This window comes from Epinephelus lanceolatus, chromosome 22, assembly GCF_041903045.1.
Source record: "Epinephelus lanceolatus isolate andai-2023 chromosome 22, ASM4190304v1, whole genome shotgun sequence".
Taxonomy (NCBI): Eukaryota; Metazoa; Chordata; class Actinopteri; order Perciformes; family Serranidae; genus Epinephelus; species Epinephelus lanceolatus.
Genome location: NC_135755.1, coordinates 29,731,448 through 29,751,356, shown reverse-complemented (window position 1 = coordinate 29,751,356; position 19,909 = coordinate 29,731,448). Strand labels below are relative to the sequence as shown.

Below are 19,909 nucleotides of genomic sequence, written 5' to 3'. Positions count from 1 at the left end.
GTTGGGATGAGAGGTGACATAAATGAATATGGTATGAATATATATGTGTCTTGGGTCTTAGGTCTGGTGTATGTAAATATATTGATGTTTTGATGTTAGCCTGACACCTTCCTATTTTAGGAAATTATATACTATCTGATACTTTAAGGTAGCCTACCGTATATAAGTTTGTTGAAAGGAGACTGTAAGCAAAACCCCATAGTGGAGAGCATGAAGTCATAAATTACTATACAGTTACTAGGGACAACCCTCACAATTCCATGGTTACCACTGTCCTGTCACAGAAAGAGGCTCCTGGGTCCTTGTTGACAGAAGTAACTTACAAGATCTACACTGGGAGCTCTGGTTTCCTCCCACAGGTCATACTGGGAAAATTGTGTGTAGATAAGACTGTGATCGTGACTCTGTCTGTCTGTATGTGTCAGCTCTGTAGTAGACTGGTGACCTCCTGTCCAGGGTGTTCTCTGCCCCACAACTGAGGCCTCAGCACTCTGAGACCTAAGATAATACCTTGGATGTTATGTTACAGAATAACATTGAGAATGTGTGGAACTGTGTCAGTGTCTTTCTGTAAAACAAGATGGATAAAACACAAACACAAAATTTTTGACATCATTGCTTTAATGTAATAAACTGCAGACATTGGCAAGTGCAAATCAGAAAGAAATACACAAGATGCATATCATTGGGTTTAAATCTCTGTACATTGCATATACCCTTAATTATTTTATTCTGAATACTGTGAATCTTTGTACATACCCCAGAACAGTGAAATGCAGCTGATAGGGTGCTGGGTGGCCCGCCAACCATTTTCTTATTCACAATGACAATAAAATGATTCACACTGGGAATAAATTTCCTACTTTGAATGTGTATTATATGGCAGGATGCATAAAAAAACATGAAAATACAACTTGTTCATGAAAAAAGTGCCAGTGGAGGATGCCCTGAATGTCCTCAAATCTGCATATACCTGACCTATGCAGGGCTACTGCGACTGGATTTACCTCTGGTCAAAGATGAGCGAGGACAGCAAATGACAAAAGGTTGAAAACAGACAATTCATTCATTATATAGACTGATAAATATTAATAATGTTTGTTCACTAACTGCCCCAGGTCTCCTGTCATTTCGCAAAAGTTGAGTAGTTAAGTGTCCTAATATATATTTTGCACATTCCTCCCTAGCTGTTTCATTTTAAGAGGTTATGTTTGTACATTTTTAAAGTATCTTTTAATATTTTTATTGTATTTTTTTCCATATTTACATGTCTTGTAGTTTCTTACAATAAACTGGATTCCAGTGAATGATATAAAAAAGTCATCCAGGTAATTATTCAGAAATGTAAATGAATCCATTAGATCTCAGTTACTCATTAGTTTAAAGCACTGAAGTGATCCATATTTTTACTCTACAACCAACATGTCTGATCTACTCTTTTTGGCCTCTATGCTGGTTTGATTTTAAGGACCGTGCGTCCGTCCAGGCAGCCAAACATAGGGATCAGACTGTGCTTGAAAGTATCAGAGAAAGTATAAATGTGAACCCTCCGATCAACATCATAAAAAGACACTTGACCCTCTCCAACATCCACATACACCCCGATCAGTCGGGGCACAGTCGCCCTCTGCAGCCTAGTGGGCTCGTCTGTGCAGGCCCACATACTGGGGCCCTTCCACAGGACCCAGTATCCTTTTCTGGGTGACATGGTGGGCTTTTTATTCCTGGGAGTAGACTCTGATATCACACCTACTCTCCAGCTACCATCAGGGGACACCTCCACCTCCCAGTAGTGTCTCCCTGCAGTGATGATGGTGTCACCCAGCACGCAGGGCCACTCAGTAAAATGCTGGCTGTTGTTTGAGAGAGGAGGGGGGCGCACTGATGCCTCCCGCACCTGCAGGCGGTCTAAGGACACAGAAAGCCAGGGATGGCTGGTGCTGGCGTCCAACCGGACAGACACTAGGATTCAAGTACAGGAATATTGTTTGTTGCAAAAGTGCTGGAAGCAGCTAGCAGTTGTAATTCTTTAGCCAAATTCTTCATTCACAATGGAAGGAAATAAGTGAGGTAAATCTGATTACCTGAAGCACTCTGAATCCACTGCCACACTGAAAAACAATAAAATATTATCATAAGTATTCAGCATTTATTTTCTTGAGTTCCACCACCAGTCTATTATTGTCATTTTGCACATTATCAGCCATAACGCTGTGATTCTACAGTACATGTTTGTATTCAGACATCTAAAAGCACACATGGAAATGGTTATTCCATCCTATCCTATTAAGCTGTGTACTTTTACTGGCTGCTTGGCCAAAAGGCACCTCTGCAGAGCACGTCCAGCTGTATTAATCCAAATTCCCATTCCCACTGAACAACATATTCGAAGGTTTCTTCATCACATAGTAATCTAATGTATTTCAAGGATTTGTCATAGCAAAGGAAGCAGCTGAGTCACCTGAGTGGGGTATGTATTTGGGGCTTCCAGTTCCTGTCTTCCAGGCCTTTTGTTTGGTCGGCAGCCACCGCATCGATACAGCCTCCTGCAGAGTCATATTCATCAGTATGGATTCACTTGAACAACACCGTGTGCTTGTGTCATTAGAGAAACAGTTAATGCTTTGTTAATGCAACAAGCCTGGATTAGCTGTGACTCGGTACACGCATGCATCTACACAAAATTTCACAAACACTTGTCACTGGTATAATGATGCCTCCCTATGAAATCCTATTCATAGGTTATGAAAGGGGACATGGCATAATGCTGTGTGTGTGTGTATATATATGTATGTCTGCGTGTGTGTCTTTCTACACAGTTTAGTCTATTTTCTGCCGACCATGAATATATTACATTTGTATGTTTCATACATATAATATCAATGTTTCTAAAGTAACATATGAGCTGACTTTGTCATCAGGAGGTGGAGGAAGTGATGGATGGCGCAACACCTACACAAGACACCTGTCAAGCTGCAGACCACTGTACACCATTGTTCAAGACCAACAAACAAGGTTGCGTTTTAGTGAGTCATCCCTACGTTTCCAATGACTTTTTAGCTGCCAAACGTGGGTGTTTTTTTGGTGACCTGTCACTGTGTTTCCACCGGGAATAACACCATGAAAAATGCTTGTTTTGTATCAAGACATCGCTGTGTTCCCAGCTGGAATAGTGCCACAAGAACTGGGTATTTTAAGCCAAGACATGACCAAAAACAAAGTGTTTTATGTGCCTGAACCTAACCACCAGTTAACCACAGGCTTGGTAAATGTGGAGAAATGTAAAGTTTTAGTGTAGTTCCTCTACATAATAACGCACAAGTGTGTATGAATGTCTGCAAACTATGGACAAACCTGTCCCCCCCTTGCAAAAATTGTGGCTGCCAAAGGGTGGCTGAATTTATGTGGACTGACCGACCAACAGAACGAGCTGTAGAGCTGCTGGTCTCAGCTAAAAATACTCACTTCACTATGTTTTCCAAAAAGTTCTGTATTACATGCACATAATTATCAAAAATATTCCTCACTTTTAGCAGTAGCTTGACTTAATGGGTAGGACAGTTTCTTTTTTCAGGTTAAAGGAGTACGAGGAGTAACATAGGAAGGTTTCAACTGTGGACACTGCGTCCTGAGTTTGTTAAACATCCTAGAATCTGTCCAGGAGTCATACGCAAAGTAAAAATACCCCTAGAAATCTTGCTCATTGCTCCATGGATGCCTAAAGCATAAACCTGCACACACACACACACACACACACACACACACACACACCTCAGTATCCTCTGATAACAGAGACCAAGCCACAAACTCCAGCAGTGGAAGGATGGCAGCCATCCTCGACTCCTTTGCTCCTCTGGGATACAGCAGCTTCTTCAGTTCCTCATCAGACACGCCGTTAGCCTGGCAACACACACACACACACACACACACACACACACACACACGGAGACAGAGTGTTTTCAGGAGTGAGCTTCGGTTTGAAAGAAGTTTGATTTCTGCTTGTCTTACACACACACACACACACACACACACACACACACACCTCTGTGAGATTCTTCAACTCCATTGCCCACTGCTGAAGCCTTTCATTGTGTTTTTCCACCTCTGTTTCAGCTTTCTTTCCTGGATCATCTCTTCTTGTCTTCTTATCTGCCGACTTGGTTTCCTTCTTCACCTGAGAATAGAGAGGGGCAGTCATTTGGAGGCAGTTTACTGAATGTGCATCTTGTGTGACATTAACAGTGGAGATGAAGCTCAAGAGCTCATTTATTATACAGAATGCAAGTTTAAATAGAGTTTAAAAGCCCTTTGCGAATGCTCTATGAGGTAGGAAACACATGAACATGCTTGAGGATACACACAATACTTGTTGAGAAATGCTTAATGTAAAAAATATAGATACAGGTAAGAGGAAGAATTAAAGATGAAGGAAACAGGAAAGGGAGTTAATGAATAACCATGTTTTGTTCCAGCTCCTTGGCCCATCGGAGGATCAGTGTCCTGCTGGTCTCCAGGCTGCCTGGCTCTTTGGTACCCTCCTCTGGTTCAGTCTTCTTACTGCCACACTTCACCAAATTACAGTAGGTGAAAAAGGAAATGGATGTGAATAATGTTTTTCATAATCTAATCTAAATTTTAGAATTGAAGGTAGTCCCGCTTTGCGAGACAGGAGCTTGAAATCAGAAATAAGCCAGTATTATCTGTCTTCAATATGGGTGCATGCTTTTCCCTCTGTACAGTAAGGAAGTGTATGTTCACATAAATATTTATGACTTTTGACTTTTTTAGTAACTAAATTGGTGATAGCAACAATAAGTAAAATACTGCCAGCCATAACCTCCAGTAATAGGGTCTGTTTTAATAAACACTGCTGATGTTAACAAACTACACTGTAAAATGTGACAAGTTGAAAAGAAAACAAAATGTAGGAGACCAGTTGCTAAGTAAATGTAACTGTTACTCTTATGTCATACTTACTTAATGTCTTTCTTACTTACTTTCTAATTGTTGATAACTTACAATTTAGTTGTATTTACTTAGGCCATATCCACACGAAGACGGAACCAATTTCGTTTTTTAAAAGTTTTCCATTAACACGGAATCATCTCAAGATACACGTATGTACACATGAAGCCATTGAAAACACTGTAGTATGCAAGGCCTGTAAGTGGCGCTGCAGTGCTGCCACAAAGTACACCAAAAACAGAGAATAAGAAATGGAGCATGCGCATTAAACTCGTTGTACAAACACGAAGAAGAAGATGGCGGAAAATACAAAAGCCAGAGCAACCCACTTTGTATGGACTGACAATGAGGTAGAGCTGCTACTTAGGGTCACACTTGATTACAAAACTACAAAACTGCAGGAGAATGTTGACTAGGACTGCGCAGTCAGCCATTGTTGTTGTGGCGCCTTTACGCCGAGCGCAAGAGGGTTAAGGGAGAGGTAGGGTTATGGCGTCATCGCTTCAGAAAAGAGGCGTACTGTGTTGTAAATACGGAAATGCGAAGGTGGCGTCTTCAGATTTTTTCAATCTGGGACCCGGTTTCAAAAGTTGGTGTATTTGGGCTCCTAAAACTCTGGTTCCGTATTTACGAAAGGTCTATACAATAAAAGACCAACTTGTTCTTTTAAGTGTTAGCAACATAAAACTGCCCCTTCAGTCTGGTGAGGGGGACCGCGCACTTTGGTGTTACGTGAACTGCACATCTAGCCTCATGAAGTTCTGGGTCAGGTTGATATTTTTGGATATTTCACCTCCTAGCTTGGAGCATGACGTTAGGTTGCAGTACACCTAGTTGCAGTGGTGTAGTGGTAGTTGATGAGGTGGGTGTACTACTATGTAGATAGGTAGGTTACAGAGAAGGAAGTGGGTATATTCTCCAAGATAGTCCAATGGCATTTTGGCTGATAGGTGGGTATACTGTATATGACCGGAAAAAAGGTGGGCATACTCGATATAAATGCGTATACCCTCCACTACATCACTGCCTGGCTGGGTGGTGCTCAGTGGCTTGACCACTTCACCTATTTAAAGCCCACCATTAATATATTGTGGCCTAATAGTAAAGCACAAGAAAAAGTCTTAAAGGGGACTGATTGCTTTAATTAGCTACAAACAGGAGTGTAGTGGGATCTAGTGCGTACCTGGCTGATGTTGTTGACCTCCTCTGCCAGTTGCTGAAGAAGCTGTAGGCACTCTGTCAGAGTCTGCATTGGCTTTAGATCAGGCTGAAAAGAAGTAAAGGTATTCCTGTGGGTCCATTCAGTGTCGTTCTTCCTTCTTTTACACTTTCACAATCTTCCACACATTTACACATTGTAACTACTTGCTTACCTTTGTTGTAGAGGGACCGGTCTTAAGTGGAAAAGTGTGTGACGATTCCTCCAAACCCTTAGGAGCAGAATCAAAAGACACATTCTCAGGGACAACTGGAAAGTTTATGCATTCATCAACAGGGGCGAAGCATTCTGGACCCTATGCATCAGCGATCTCTGTGGGCCCTCTGCCCTTCCTCTCTTGATCCATGTTTCTCTCACATTTTAATTCAGTTTGCATTCTCTCCCTTGCCTTTCTTTCTTTCATTTCTGTCTTTTATTGGAACCCACATGTCCCTTTCTTAGTGAAAAACACGACAATGTACGTTGGCGCTCCTGCAGCATAAGCAGTCACTCACTTGGCTCTGGCTGCGTTAGTGCAGGGGCGGACTAAACCATTTTGCACCTTTAACAGGTGAGGAGAACCTCAGAGAGCTTCCACTATTTTTTTAAACAAAGTTCAGTCTTTCAATCGACTTATTCCCCAATTTTAATTTGGTTATGGAACTAATTACTTAGAAATAAAAAGTTGCAAACAAGTTCAAACTTTTAATTCTTTTGATCAATCCTCATGTCATCAACATGTTATAGGATGTTAGTTCACCTGGATTTCACTGAAGGATGGTTTATCCAATGGTATTGATGAGCTGGCATTATTCTATGTATGCAGAAAAAAAATACAACATTCGATTATTGCAGATCAATCCACAGATATGCAGAGTGTGCTGTAAATTTACCTTGAATTCACTGAGGGTGGGTTTATTCCATGGTGCCGAGCTGGATGAAGAGCTTTTCTCCAGGGCTTTAATCTATGTATGCAGAAGAGAATACAACCTTTGGTTAATACAAAGCCATCCACAGATGTACAGAGTAAACACCATAAAAGCACCAAATGTGCAATGAAATATAATATTTATTCACATACCTAACATGAAAGACCACAGACTAAGCTTACTGGGTAGTGAGAAATGCTTTTATAGCATAAACGGCAACCTCCAGGGCTTAAAAATGAAGCCATTGGCCAAGTGCTAAAAACTGCAGTTCCTCGTGTGGCCACTTGGTCTCTATAGCTAATTTCCTCCTTCATGACAACAGAACAGGGGATGAATTTTTTTACACCTCACCTGTTTTAATGTTATTAAGGCTTAAAATTATACTTTTTTTAAATTATACACAAGTATACTGTCAGATATTAATACATACTTTCAACATATTGTACCACAGTAGCCAGAACTATAACTATAATATTATTACTTTCATTAATGTTGTTGTAAGCTACTGTCATTACCTGCATCTCTCTCTCTCTCTCTCTCTCTCTCTCTCTGTCTCATTGTGTCATATGGATTACTGTTAATTTATTATGCTGATCTGTTCTGTATGACATCTATTGCACGTCTGTCCGTCCTGGAAGAGGGATCCCTCCTCAGTTGCTCTTCCTGAGGTTTCTACCGTTTTTTTTCCCCCGTTAAAGGGGTTTTTTTTTTTTTTTGGGGAGTTTTTCCTTATCCGCTGTGAGGGTCTTAAGGACAGAGGGATGTCGTATGCTGTAAAGCCCTGTGAGGCAAATTGTGATTTGTGATATTGGGCTTTATAAATAAAATTGAATTGAATTGAATTGAAAATTATGCATAACTAAAGGTGTGGCCACTTTAAGTGACAGGTGGGTGCTGCCCGTTAACAATTTGCTACCACAGGGACAACGTTGGTTAGGTAACGTCACTATAGGGCAGATTCACAGAGGATCAGCATAGCCACAGCTTACACTATTTCAGTGTGGTTTTACTTCATGAAATTTAAAGATAACGTTTTGATGTCCTAAAAAAGTCTTGTTCAGCATTTGGTTGTACTGAAAGACCCACTAAGTGGTCAGATGTTTAATTTTTTCGGTAAGTACATTTTGTTTTTAGCTAGAAAATTTTTTTCATTAGCATTATCACAGCTAACAATAGTTGTAAATGCACCGTGCTAACCAAGCTAGCTGCTGGCGTTAGGGTTAGCTTAATCCTCTTGTCCAAATATGGTCACTTCTGGCTCCAAAAATCCAAAATAGTGACGGCCAAAATGCCAAACTCAAAGCTTAAAAAATGAGAGTCCACAGACCAGTGGGTGATGTCACAGTGGCTATGTCCACTATTTTATACAGTGTGTGAATGTATTTGTAGCCCCCACTTGATTGCAAAGTCTGATCTCCTAATAATATTTACTTACTACCATGTAGTCAGAGCTGCTGGTATAGAAGTAACAATTCCATTGGTACCTTGTAATGTACACAGTAATTGAGGGCTGTACTTTAAAGTGTGATATATTTTTCTTTAAACTCTTGTCAGAGGTGTTGATTTAACTCTAAGGTCATTCTTGCCACTTTGGCTTGCGGCAATGTTGTATTGCTTGCATTAATCGTGGAGACATGTATTAAGGTGCCCATCAGACAAGAATACCTGCTTCTTGGTGAGTGTGGATTTAGCCTTGGTCTCTGCAGGGGTTAGTGGTTTCGTCGCCATCCTCCATCCAGAGTCAGCTGAGAGATACACAGCAGGCAAAAACATGTAACAACATTAAACAGATGCCAGCATATAACAAACAATGACCCTAATGATGGCAATAAAGGAAAGAGTTATCTATGCCATTGCAGGAAGTGGGAACTTGGGGGGCCATGCGTCTATCAATTTCTTTTTAACATTTACATTTTCAAAACAGACAACAAACACTTCACGCAGTGGTTGGTCAAGTTTTTGGAGGTGAGAAAGCTGTCAGGGTTTAAACTCCTCTCTCAAACTCTTTTTAAAATTCCATACACTACAATTTCGGTAACTTTTCATGTAAACAACCAAGTGCAACACTATGAATGTCTTTGAGGAGAAAACCATGCGCTGTTATCCTCGTGATTTAACGGATCATCACATGAAGCTGCGTACTATCACAGGTTGGCAGAAAGAAAGGAAAAATGGCAGAATTTGAAAATACACCCTCCTCCTGCAGCTACCTGCTCCCCTGACCCCAGACAACCACGGGCATATGCATGCACTTCATACAGTTACACAGTGTTTCCTGTACATTGATTTATTTATTCTTATTTTGTTGTAGAGCTGCACACAGATCATTCGTTCAGCCTCTTCTTGCCCTGCTCTTTTTCTCTCCGTTCATCAAAATACAAATCAGATAAGAATTAGCTAGCCACCCCATGTTCTCTGCCCTGTGCTCCCTATCGCTGTGGACTGCTCCCTAGGAGGAGGGTGGGAGGCAACTCAGGAGACAAATCTTCAATCAGTGGCTGAAGCAACTCAATTTTGGCCAGCACAAACCCCCCGACGCCGGGCAGCAGCAACAAGTCTAACCTGTGTAACAGCAGCAATAGAAAGTTTGCTGTTCTGGTGGGGAGTCAAGACTGTCTGGTCCCCTGGTTCTGGGATTTGTGCTGGATGCATTCGGGTTGCTGTGGCCGCTGATTGTGGGTCAGTCTCCAGAGATGCTGCCCACTCTTCTCCTAGCGAGATGGTCTGTAGCGGCGGGGAGTGAGGCAGAGGACACACTGTGATTTGAGACTCTGACTAGAATTAGCTACATAAACATGAACTTGAATCCACATGAGCCTTTAGGTCTGATTAGTAGAAGGCTAAACTGTTAGCAACATTTTCTCTCCATCTTTAAAACAAGTCAAGTCAGTTGCATTTATATGGCACATTTAAAAAACAACAGCTGACACAAGGTGCTTTCCAGGATCTGCCTCAATGCAGGTAAAAGCAATAAAAGGTACAAAAGGGCAATGGTGAGAAAAGACAGGACAAAAAGTGGAAACCTAAAACAATTTACATGATAAAGTCAAAATCAAATTATCATACCACACTAATGCAGAGAGAAACAATTTAACACAGTTACATACATGTCTGATAAACAGCTCATAGAAACAGACAATTGGAAGAAACAGACAATAGGAAGGTCTTCTTCAGCTCAGATGGACTTCATTAATACCATTAGACCAGTCAGACGCAGTTAAAACGCATTAAAATAATCTCTCAGTTACACATTAATTCTCTGACTAACAAATTCACGTTGGCACAAATCAAAAGACATTTTACAAGACATAGTTTTGGACTTGAATACGAATTTATCTGCTTTCAAACACTTACCAAAGGAGCAGAGATAAATACTTTCAACCCAAAAATGAAAAATAAAAATCAAATCCAATCAAAAACAGTGAAATGTGATCTAATGATCAAAATAACTCACTTACTGTCAGAGCTGTGTTCCTTGTTTACCTGTAAAGCGATAACATGATCACCTCATTCGTGGCTGAACGGCTGAACTTGAGACTTTGGCCTCCAGGATATATTTTTATTACTGAATTTACGGTCACCACCCAACCCACTGTGACGACTGAATGTCTATCTGTAGTTACAACTAAACTCGCTTGCTGCCTCCAACAATAAGAACTTTTTGAAACAAGGAACTATTACAGATTTACAGCAGTTAATTCTTTACAGAATATTTATGGGGACAGGGCTGCAGATAAAGATAAAGAGGTCATATCTTGAGTTGTTTCTGGGAATGAACACAAACATGCCCTTTGTGTTCTGAAGGCTGATTTTTGAATATAAATGATGAGTAAATAATAGCGGAGTACATATCTATACATTTGCCTTGGGGCAAAGGCTATATATTAAATCCAAACATCATACTGGGAATTTCTTTACCAGAATTATGTTTCCAGGAAAGAGGGAGAGGCTTTGACAGGGCATTACGACCATCAAATTTAAAGAATACGATAAAATAGTGGAACAAAAGAAAAGAAAAAAAATCAGATGATGACTAGAGTCAAAAAGTTTTGGGGAATTTGGACTCATGAGCTCAGATTCAGCTCTGCACAAAGGTGATATGTTATCACATAATAAACTGCAAGTACTGCAAGAGTTACACAAAGTTTATTGGATACAGTTTGACTCAGTACAACCCTGCATAGCCCTGCAATAAACTTCTGAATCTTTATGAAGCTTATAATAAGGTCAGGCACAAAAACTACTTTCTTTTGCTATGATTATGGTTTGGGGTTGAAACACTTGCGGCCCACCAATATCCGCTAAATATGTATTTCAACAACAGCCGACAAAACAATCTCACCACATGTCAGCTAATACACAGACCTGGTGGTGAGACTGTTCTGTCGAATTGGGTTTACGAGGTCAAGGATTAACTTTCTGTCTCAGCAAAGCATAGACGAGAAGATGAGACCAGAAAGTGCTATAAAAAAGGAAACATCTACAGTTTTACAAAAATTAAGAACGATCCAAGCTCTACAACTAATTATTACCTAAATACTTTTTTGTCAAAATTGTGACTCTGAAAAGGAGTTCAACCAGTCTCTCATTTGTCAGGTCATCATTAATGATTCATGATGTATTTTATCAAGTACAACTAGATCTCCTTTGGTAATTTTTTTTTTTTTTTAAATTTAGGAAGCAATTTTGTATCAGTGGACATGTTTGGATTATACATTAGTCTTTACTTGGAAAACAAATGAATTTAAAGATGCATGGAAGAGGATTAAAGATACTAGGTTATAGGGGTGTTCAGAGCCAGGTGTTACTCAAGATAATCCACAGACCTTGTTGTGAGCAATTTCATGTTGGAACTATTTTCTTTCTAACGAACTACACCCACCAACCGTATCACTGCGCTGAAGGAAGCATGCATCTACTGCTAGCTCACCTAGCACCACTGAGCTAACTTATGTTACAGGTCAGGCAAGGAGGACGCCATTAATGTTTAAATCTCGAGTAACTGGGTCATGATTTCTGGAAAGAGACATTGCTGTTGAGTTTTTCAAATGTGTTTTTTTGGCGCTTTGAGCACCACAAGCCAAGTGCCATCTAGTTCCATTATACTGGATAGAAGGCAGACATAAGTAAGGTCGATATCTTCAACACTCAGCAACTCACACCAAAACAAACTAAACTGATAAATAACACTACAGGTAAGAGGAAAAATATCTATTTTTAATGTTGGGGTGAACTGTCCCTTTAAGTCACTCTGCTGGCAGCATAAATAACACAACTTTCCACTGCTCTCTCTCTCTCTCTGTTTCTTCTGTTGGGTCATCAGAGTCCAGATTTGGTGAATGAAAGTATTTACAGTCTCACATCAAACCCAGCTGAGTTGGTGAGAAGAAATAAAATAATTCACTGATAACTTACTTGGAGTGATTCCAGCACATTTTAAACCAGAAAACCTAAAATAATAAAATTGTCCCTTAATTCAACCTCAATCTTAATACCATTTTAAAATCTGATTTACCTCACTCTAATGTGTATTCTGTTCTTCATTAGCAGCTATAGCACTGGTTCTCAGACTGTGGTGTACCACTATTGGTATGGGAGCTCCCTCTAGTGGTACATAGGGGAATTGTTAAATTATGGGAAAAAAAATTAAATCAATTGATTTCAATATACTGTATATATGATGTTATCAAAAAAAAAAGAGGATAAAATTAATGTTTTCAAGGCAATTGTGGCTCAAAATGGAACTATTAGGAAGAGAAGTTTAGATAAGGAGGAGAATATTTTATAGACAGTATCTTCTGTGGCTGAACAGGGAAGGCCTATGCTACTGTATTTTAACTATGGCCATAATGTGGTGGGTCTTAGGGAACCAAATATTTTCTGAGGTAATATGGTGTAAAAAGTTTAAGAACTACTGAGGTAAAAGACAAAGAAAAAAATACATCTCCATCCCTAAAAACATTGTTAATGTAATCTGCCAAAGAGGAAGTTTGAATTTGTCCAGCATATTGAGAAACAGCTTTCAACGACTACCTGTCTGAAGTTTACCATCTAAGGTTTGCCATTTAAGCTAGTTGGTAACTTTTATTGAAAAAAATAACCTTTGTCATATTTACAACTGTCCGCATATTAACAAAGCACTAAATGAGACACATCATCTGTGGAAGAAAATCATATTGAAGCTGTGCTCAAATAGTCTCTGATAGTTTGTGCTTCACTTCAGACCTTGTTTCAGAGTTATCAGGCCTGATGACTTTCACCGCAGGCCTAACCTCTTCCTGTCAAACAAGTGATGCACTCACTCACTCCTCCACTGCTGCAGACCTCATCTAACCCTTGCTATAAGAGACTGCGGACAGGCTCGTCCTCTATCAAACACCAATTATATACTTTGGTTCTCAAATTTGAGCTCAAAGGCAAGTCAGAGCGAGACAGAGAAAAGAAGACACAGGTTAGAGATGAAGTGACTGTAACCCACAGCCACCCCTACAAAGCACAGCAGCAGGTTAACATGACAAAGCATCAGCTCAGCTTTGAGCTGCAGTTCCAGCTGCTTCCTAAATCATGTCGGGTGGCAGTGTAACTAACACTTGGCTCCACTTCTCTCTCTGATGCAGAACTCCTGATGCTTTTTGTTGTTTGGTGGCCTCTTCCAACATGATAATAATGATCAGGGCTTTTGCCGCTCAGGATCACATACATGACATTACAGACCTTTAATCTAATAAGCCTCATGATGTCATGATGTTCAACTCAGTTGTGTTCAGGGGCGGAAATCCCGGGGGGGACAGGGGGGACATGACTCCCCCTTCAGTAAAGCTGTACCCCCCTAGAATAATTTGAGACACAATTAATAATTTTTGAACAATGCAGTAGTATTTATTGAAAGCAGAATGTAAGCTGTGCTCATTATAATCGCGCAATAATGTGCTATTTAAATCTTAAAAGATTGAGTCCCCCCCTCCCATTCCTAGTAGTGGTATATCCCACACTCTTTCCAACGGGCGGGGCTGCTTGCAGTGTTGCCAACTTAGCGACTTTGTCACTATATTTAGCGACTTTTCAGACCCCTCTAGTGACTCTTTTTCAAAAAAGCGACTAGCGACAAATCCAGCGACTTTTTCTGATGTTATTGAAGACTTCTGGAGACTCTGTTGTGAGAGCACGTATCATTCTTATTCTTCTCAACGAGCAGCGGATGCTGCCGTGAGCTCCTCTCTCGCCCCAAAGCACTCACAGACGGCCCAGTCCTCCCTCCCAGCTGCAGTCAGAGCAGGAGATGTTAACCCCTCCACGTCCAGACTGCAAGTGAATCGTGCATGTGGGGAACCGCCGCTGGCTGATCCCGTCCTGGTTTACAGTCAGGGCGGGATGTAAATGTAAAATCTTTGTCTAATATAAATCACTGAAAGAAGGTTCATTTGTAGTTCTAAACATATTCAGGGTGTTTTTTTACTCAGTTTTTGTCTCTCCTACGATGTTATTCCTCTCTCCTACAGCAGCCATTACAATTACATGCATATGGACAATTATGCAAATTGGGCGATGACGTCATTTAGCGACTTCTAGCGACTTTTAGGACAGCCAATAGCTACTTTTCTTACTGAGGAGTTGGCAACAGTGGCTGCTTGGCAGCAGTAGCAGCGTGTGGCTGGAACCGCTGCCCACATCGCGCATCGCAGGGTAAGATGTTCACTCACACAGACACAGTTTAACTTACACAAGTTACAACACATCCCATTTACTGTTAAAACAAGCCCCAGGCCCAGGCTGATAATATAAACTGTCTGCAACATTTCTCCTGCATTGTTCAAAAGCCTACTCAATTACGAGTGCTGCTAAGCTAAAAGCTAATGATTAAGCTCAGAGTTTAGTGATAGAGAGGACAGGAGAGAAAGAAGAGGGAGAGGACAGGACAAGAGCAGTCAGTGGCGGAGCAATGGGTACCTGTCTGTAGGCTCTCCACCTGTCAGTGAGACAAACATGAGAGTCGTGCAGTCTAACTGACGAGGAGCGGTCATTATGCACGACTATTACGCACGGTTGTGAGGTGCGCAGCGGCAGATCTCACAGCACACTGTTTATAAACCAGTTTACCAGTTTAATTGCAGGAAATGTGTAGTTTTAGTTTTAGTTTAGTTAGTATAGACATTCACTTTGCCTGTTGGAGAGATAGAGAGAAGATTAAAGCGTCAAATTGCGGTAAAAGATGCTGTATAAAAGCCAGGCTACAACTTTTTTTCCTTGTCCCCCCCTGGAATTATTCTCGAAAATTTTACTGTTTATTGTCCCCCCCAACTATGAAATGGGATTTTCACCCCTGGTTGTGTTCAAAGCACATTGTGCTGTCTCTTCCTGTCAAACAAGTGAGGTGTTACTATTTTTATATGAGATAGAGTATTTCATTCAGCTGTCTTTTTATGATTGAAGTAAGAGCTAAACTGAATCCCCATTTCCTTCTACCAAGGTAGCAACAACTCTTCCTGGTGTCCACACATGTAAACATTACATCATTGTATAAAATAAATGTTTTATTAAAAATCCAAGGCAAAAGGGACAAAAAAAAAAAACTCAGGTGAACTACAAAAACAAAGAACAATAAATCAACGATAATAAAACTACTAATTACAATGATTATAACAATGACAACAAGTACCCACGCTATATCTAAATGGTTAGTAAAACATTTAATACAGTTCAGAAAATGATAGTAGCACTACCATGGATGGAGTACTGACCAGGTCTGCAGGAAACAGACCGAGGGGCCCAAAGTGTAAGCGGGCCCACTGGCCTTCACCTGCAAAATGGCACTCGAATTAAAATGTGCTGACCTGAAAAATACTCAAGATGACCACAAAGAGACACATAAAGACAACAAGGAGACAAAGGACCACAAAGACAAAGAGAGACAAACAACCAAACACACACACACACACACACAACCTCAAAAAAACTAAATGACCACAAGGAGATACAAAATTACCTCGAAGAGACAAAATGACTACAGAGAGATACAAAAAAACCAAAAACACACACAAAATGACCTCAAAGATTAAAAAATGACTACACAGAGACACAAAAAAGACCAAAAGAGAGACACAAAATGACCACACAAAAGACTAAAAAGAGACACACAAAAAAGGACCAGAAATACACAAAATGAGTTCAAAGAGACTACACTTCCACAAAGAGGCAGAAAAAAATCACAAGGAGACACAAAATGACGCTAAAGAGACAATGGCCAATGGCAAACCATTCAAGAATTGCATTCCTCTGAACATAACAACACATTGCCTTGCATTAGTTTTGAACACTCCTGTGTGTCGGGGCTCTGAAACACCAAGCTGATGGACTGCTGTTGGTCAGCATTAGGCTGTCAGTGAGCATCTGTTGCCCTAGTTTTGTGGTGTGCCCAGCACCATTGGCACTATCTGTCCCTTGTTGCCTGATTTTTGGTCAATTCAGCATGTTAAATAAGCATAGGAGCCAGAAGAGCCCGTCACTGAGAGATATTACTCTGATTGGCAGTTCAGTTCAGTGCATGAGTAGCGAAACAAAAGTGAGGAAAGCAAACAAACGGCTAAAGTCAAGAAGGAGTGAGATCCAAACAAATGTGTTATTAGCTAAGATTATTTTTTTAGCCATTAAGCTATTTAGCAGAAACAGTTAATAATTGTTTGTGTTATTGTTCACTGTTGCTTGGTAAATATGCTTTGTTATTTCAACAGTGGGTTGTGTTGCTAATGTACTAACTAGCTAACTAGCGTCTTTAATCTGTCTTGTCGGTCTTTTGTTTTTTCTATTTTTGAATGACGCTGCTATGGTGAGTTATTTCCTCTTACTCAGCTGCAGCTGTATGTGCTAGTCAGCTGTTGGCTGCAGTCTTTGTGGCATATTTAAATACCACTTTTTGGCTGAGACACCAGAGGTGAGGCAATGCAACGGTCTGCCTTTGTCGCCACTAGTTCTTTGCTGTTGTTTTAAAGTGTCTGGGCTTTAATATTCCTCTAAGGAGTTTGGTTTCCTTTACGTGTTCCACAGGCACTCCCTGCACAGACAACTTTAGCCATGGCTTATGTATAAGTCTGAAATTAGATCCAAACATGATACTTTTGTTTTTATAGATTAAGAGCAAACTTGTTATTCCAAGGCCACATTACAACCGATTGTAATTACCTTTTTCAAAGCACTTGACAATTTCCCCAGGTGATACTAATGGTAAATACAGTGTGGTATCATCTGCATATAAAAGTGCTCTTTGTTGAGAACAACAGGAATATCGAGAATAGCAATGGCCCCAGACAGCTTCCTTGTGGTACACCACATTGTAACTTGTTCACATATGATGCATTTTACTCCCCTGTGGGACTGAAATGTAAGTCAATCAAATGCATGACACACAGGTACAAATAAGGAAGTGCACAAGTATCCAAACTCAGCTTGAACAAGAATATTGTGCATAAGAATATAATATAACTTTGATAACCAGTGTATTAATAAGAAAACATCAGTTCCACTTTGAGCTGCAGTTTCAGGTGCTTCCTATCTGGTGGCTGAATAAATAGCATTTGACTTCACCTCTCTGTCTGGTGCAGGCTGGTGGTATCTTTTTGATTTTGGACGAAAGGTTACAGCTGCATAGTTCAGGTCATCTGAGCTCTGAGTCTGTGAATATAAATATTTTCAGTTACTCCTCTCATACAGCTGAGTGTATGAGAAATGAGAAAAAGACCCTATCCTTAACTAACAAATGACTTTTAGTGGTTTTAGCACTAAAATACAAAAATTTTAAAATGAAACTTAATAAACCTCACCTCTGTCTGTTGTGGATTCTGTTCTTCAACATGAGCTGAATGACAGAAATGATACGTGTGGTCAGTTTATTAACATTGGTTATAAATATTGCTGTTGATACATTTTGTTAAATGTGAAGTTATAAGACAGAATGATGTGAAAATACAGTAAATCTACATAAAACTACTTTTGTGAAGCTTTCTGATTTTAACAGCCAGACAAATGATGACCATAATGAGGAAAATAATCAGACCTCCCAGGATCACACTCGTCAACTTTGTTGTTCCATCAAACTCTTCAACAGGAAAGATTGTTAAATTAGACTTTCACTTTGCTATATTTAAATGGACAAATACGACAAACAGAATTTCAAAATTCAAAATTAGAACTGTCTGATGAATCTACAATCTAACATTTAAGTCTATATCATGAAGTTCGCCAAAAGACAGACCAAACTTTACAACAATCTTACCTTGAACCTCTAAATATGTTGCATCCACAATAAGCGGGTTTTTGCTTATGTAGTAGCCACAGAAATACAGCCCAGAGTCAGATGAATTCACTTGTTTGATTTTAAGAAAAACTGTGGAGATGTTGGAGCTCATTTCAAAATTTCCATTTTGAAATCCATGGCAGAGTGAAGCAGGCTCATGAGGCTTGAACATGAAGGAGACACAGTGGGGCTGGGATCTCCTGACCACTCTGAACCAAAATACCTGAGTGGGAGAACTTGAAAAGCTGGAGCACAGCAGTGTGACTTCTTCACCTGACTGAACCTCCACAGTCTCTGAGACTCAGAAAGTGAGACGCAGATCCAGCCTGAAACAGACAGACAGAATTATTAATCATTTGGCTGACAGTAATGTGATCAGTGTCTTTATATAATCTTATTAACAGTAAGCAATACAGTCAGTGCTGTGAAGTAATTCAGTGACAGTACTTACATAAGCTGCATAGAAGTAAAAGTGTGACCATGGTGAAGTTCCTCATTGTGTGTATGATCGTGTCAACGCAATGCGTCTCAACAACACTGAGTCCGTCCCCCACACACACACTGAAGGTGTGGTTTAAGAAGTTTATCATATGACACAAAGTTAAACCCATGTTGTTTGTAAATTTTATCTTGGTGTGGGGGTGAGTGGTGTGGAGAGTTTGTGGGCTTGCACAGATGCCTATCATGATGTGAACACCAGTCAGTCATATTCTTTAACTAACTCAGTGCTGTTTTAGGCAGAGAAAGAGAATGGAGCTATTCAAATGCTTTGAAAGTGCTGGTTAAAGCAAAATTTATACTTCTGTTTCAAATCGACGCCATACCTATGCCGTACCTACGCCGTACCTACGCCGTACCTATGCCGTACCTACGCCGTACCTACGCCCTACTTATGCTGTAAACTATGCCCTACCTACGCTGTAACCTACACCGTAGCCTATGCCGTAGCCTGACGTGCACCTCCCCAGAAATGTAACTACACCTTGCAGTGACACAGATTTCCTGCCTATCTTTGTAAGCTGAAACCATTTCCCTCAGTGGAAACGAAGCATTTATTTACTTTTATTTCACAGATAGAAAACAATTAATTGTGAAGACAATAAAGCCTCCACAGAATAGCATTTTATGTCTTGTGTGTGATTTATCCTGGCTTCATATGAGTAGAGGAAATCTCTGCTAGTCGCTAGTCTAATTTATACAATGTAAAATGCCATAGGCTTGCGCTAATAACGTTAGCATGTTGTATTTGTTTGGAAAACGTGTTTAGTATAAGACTGTTGTTTTGTCAGTGAACCTTGTGAGTTGGGTTGATCATCCATCCGTCTGTATGTTTGTCCCATTCTTGTGAACATGATATCTCAAGAACGCCTTGAGGGAATTTCTTCAATTTGGCACAAACGTCCACTTGGACCTAGTCAGTGATCTAGGCAGTTCAGCATTGGGTCCATGTGACCTCAAGAATTCATACACTTATTTGATCAAATTTGCCACAAATGTCTAATAGGATAAAATAATGAAGTGATGATATTT

General features: G+C 40.2%; 1 protein-coding gene and 1 pseudogene across 4 annotated transcripts; both read right to left on the bottom strand.

Moving 5' to 3' along the window:
* Window positions 1–603: 603 nt before the first annotated feature.
* On the bottom strand, window positions 604–10,595 carry LOC117272689 (nuclear factor 7, brain-like). Of its 3 annotated transcripts, none has more exons than XM_078164331.1 (12): window positions 10,547–10,595; window positions 8,758–8,837; window positions 7,057–7,128; window positions 6,924–6,977; window positions 6,339–6,395; window positions 6,149–6,232; window positions 4,458–4,565; window positions 4,043–4,174; window positions 3,772–3,900; window positions 2,462–2,546; window positions 2,085–2,111; window positions 604–1,962 (listed from the first exon to the last, which is right to left on the bottom strand). In XM_078164331.1, the coding sequence occupies exons 2-12, from the start codon at window positions 8,818–8,820 to the stop codon at window positions 1,448–1,450; spliced, it is 1,326 nt and encodes a 441-aa protein (XP_078020457.1). In that variant the 5' UTR covers window positions 8,821–8,837; window positions 10,547–10,595; the 3' UTR covers window positions 604–1,447. The 3 variants fall into 3 exon arrangements, with proteins under 3 accessions (XP_078020457.1, XP_033507603.1, XP_078020458.1); XM_033651712.2 differs by lacking the exon at window positions 10,547–10,595 and adding an exon at window positions 10,447–10,512; XM_078164332.1 differs by lacking the exon at window positions 10,547–10,595 and adding an exon at window positions 9,655–9,794.
* A 134-nt stretch (window positions 10,596–10,729) lies between these two features.
* Window positions 10,730–19,481, bottom strand: LOC144459751 (uncharacterized; annotated as a pseudogene). The gene is made up of 5 exons (XR_013488559.1): window positions 18,831–19,481; window positions 18,359–18,705; window positions 18,074–18,181; window positions 17,907–17,941; window positions 10,730–17,757 (listed from the first exon to the last, which is right to left on the bottom strand). The product of XR_013488559.1 is annotated as an uncharacterized LOC144459751 (transcript).
* Between the last annotated feature and the right edge of the window lie 428 nt (window positions 19,482–19,909).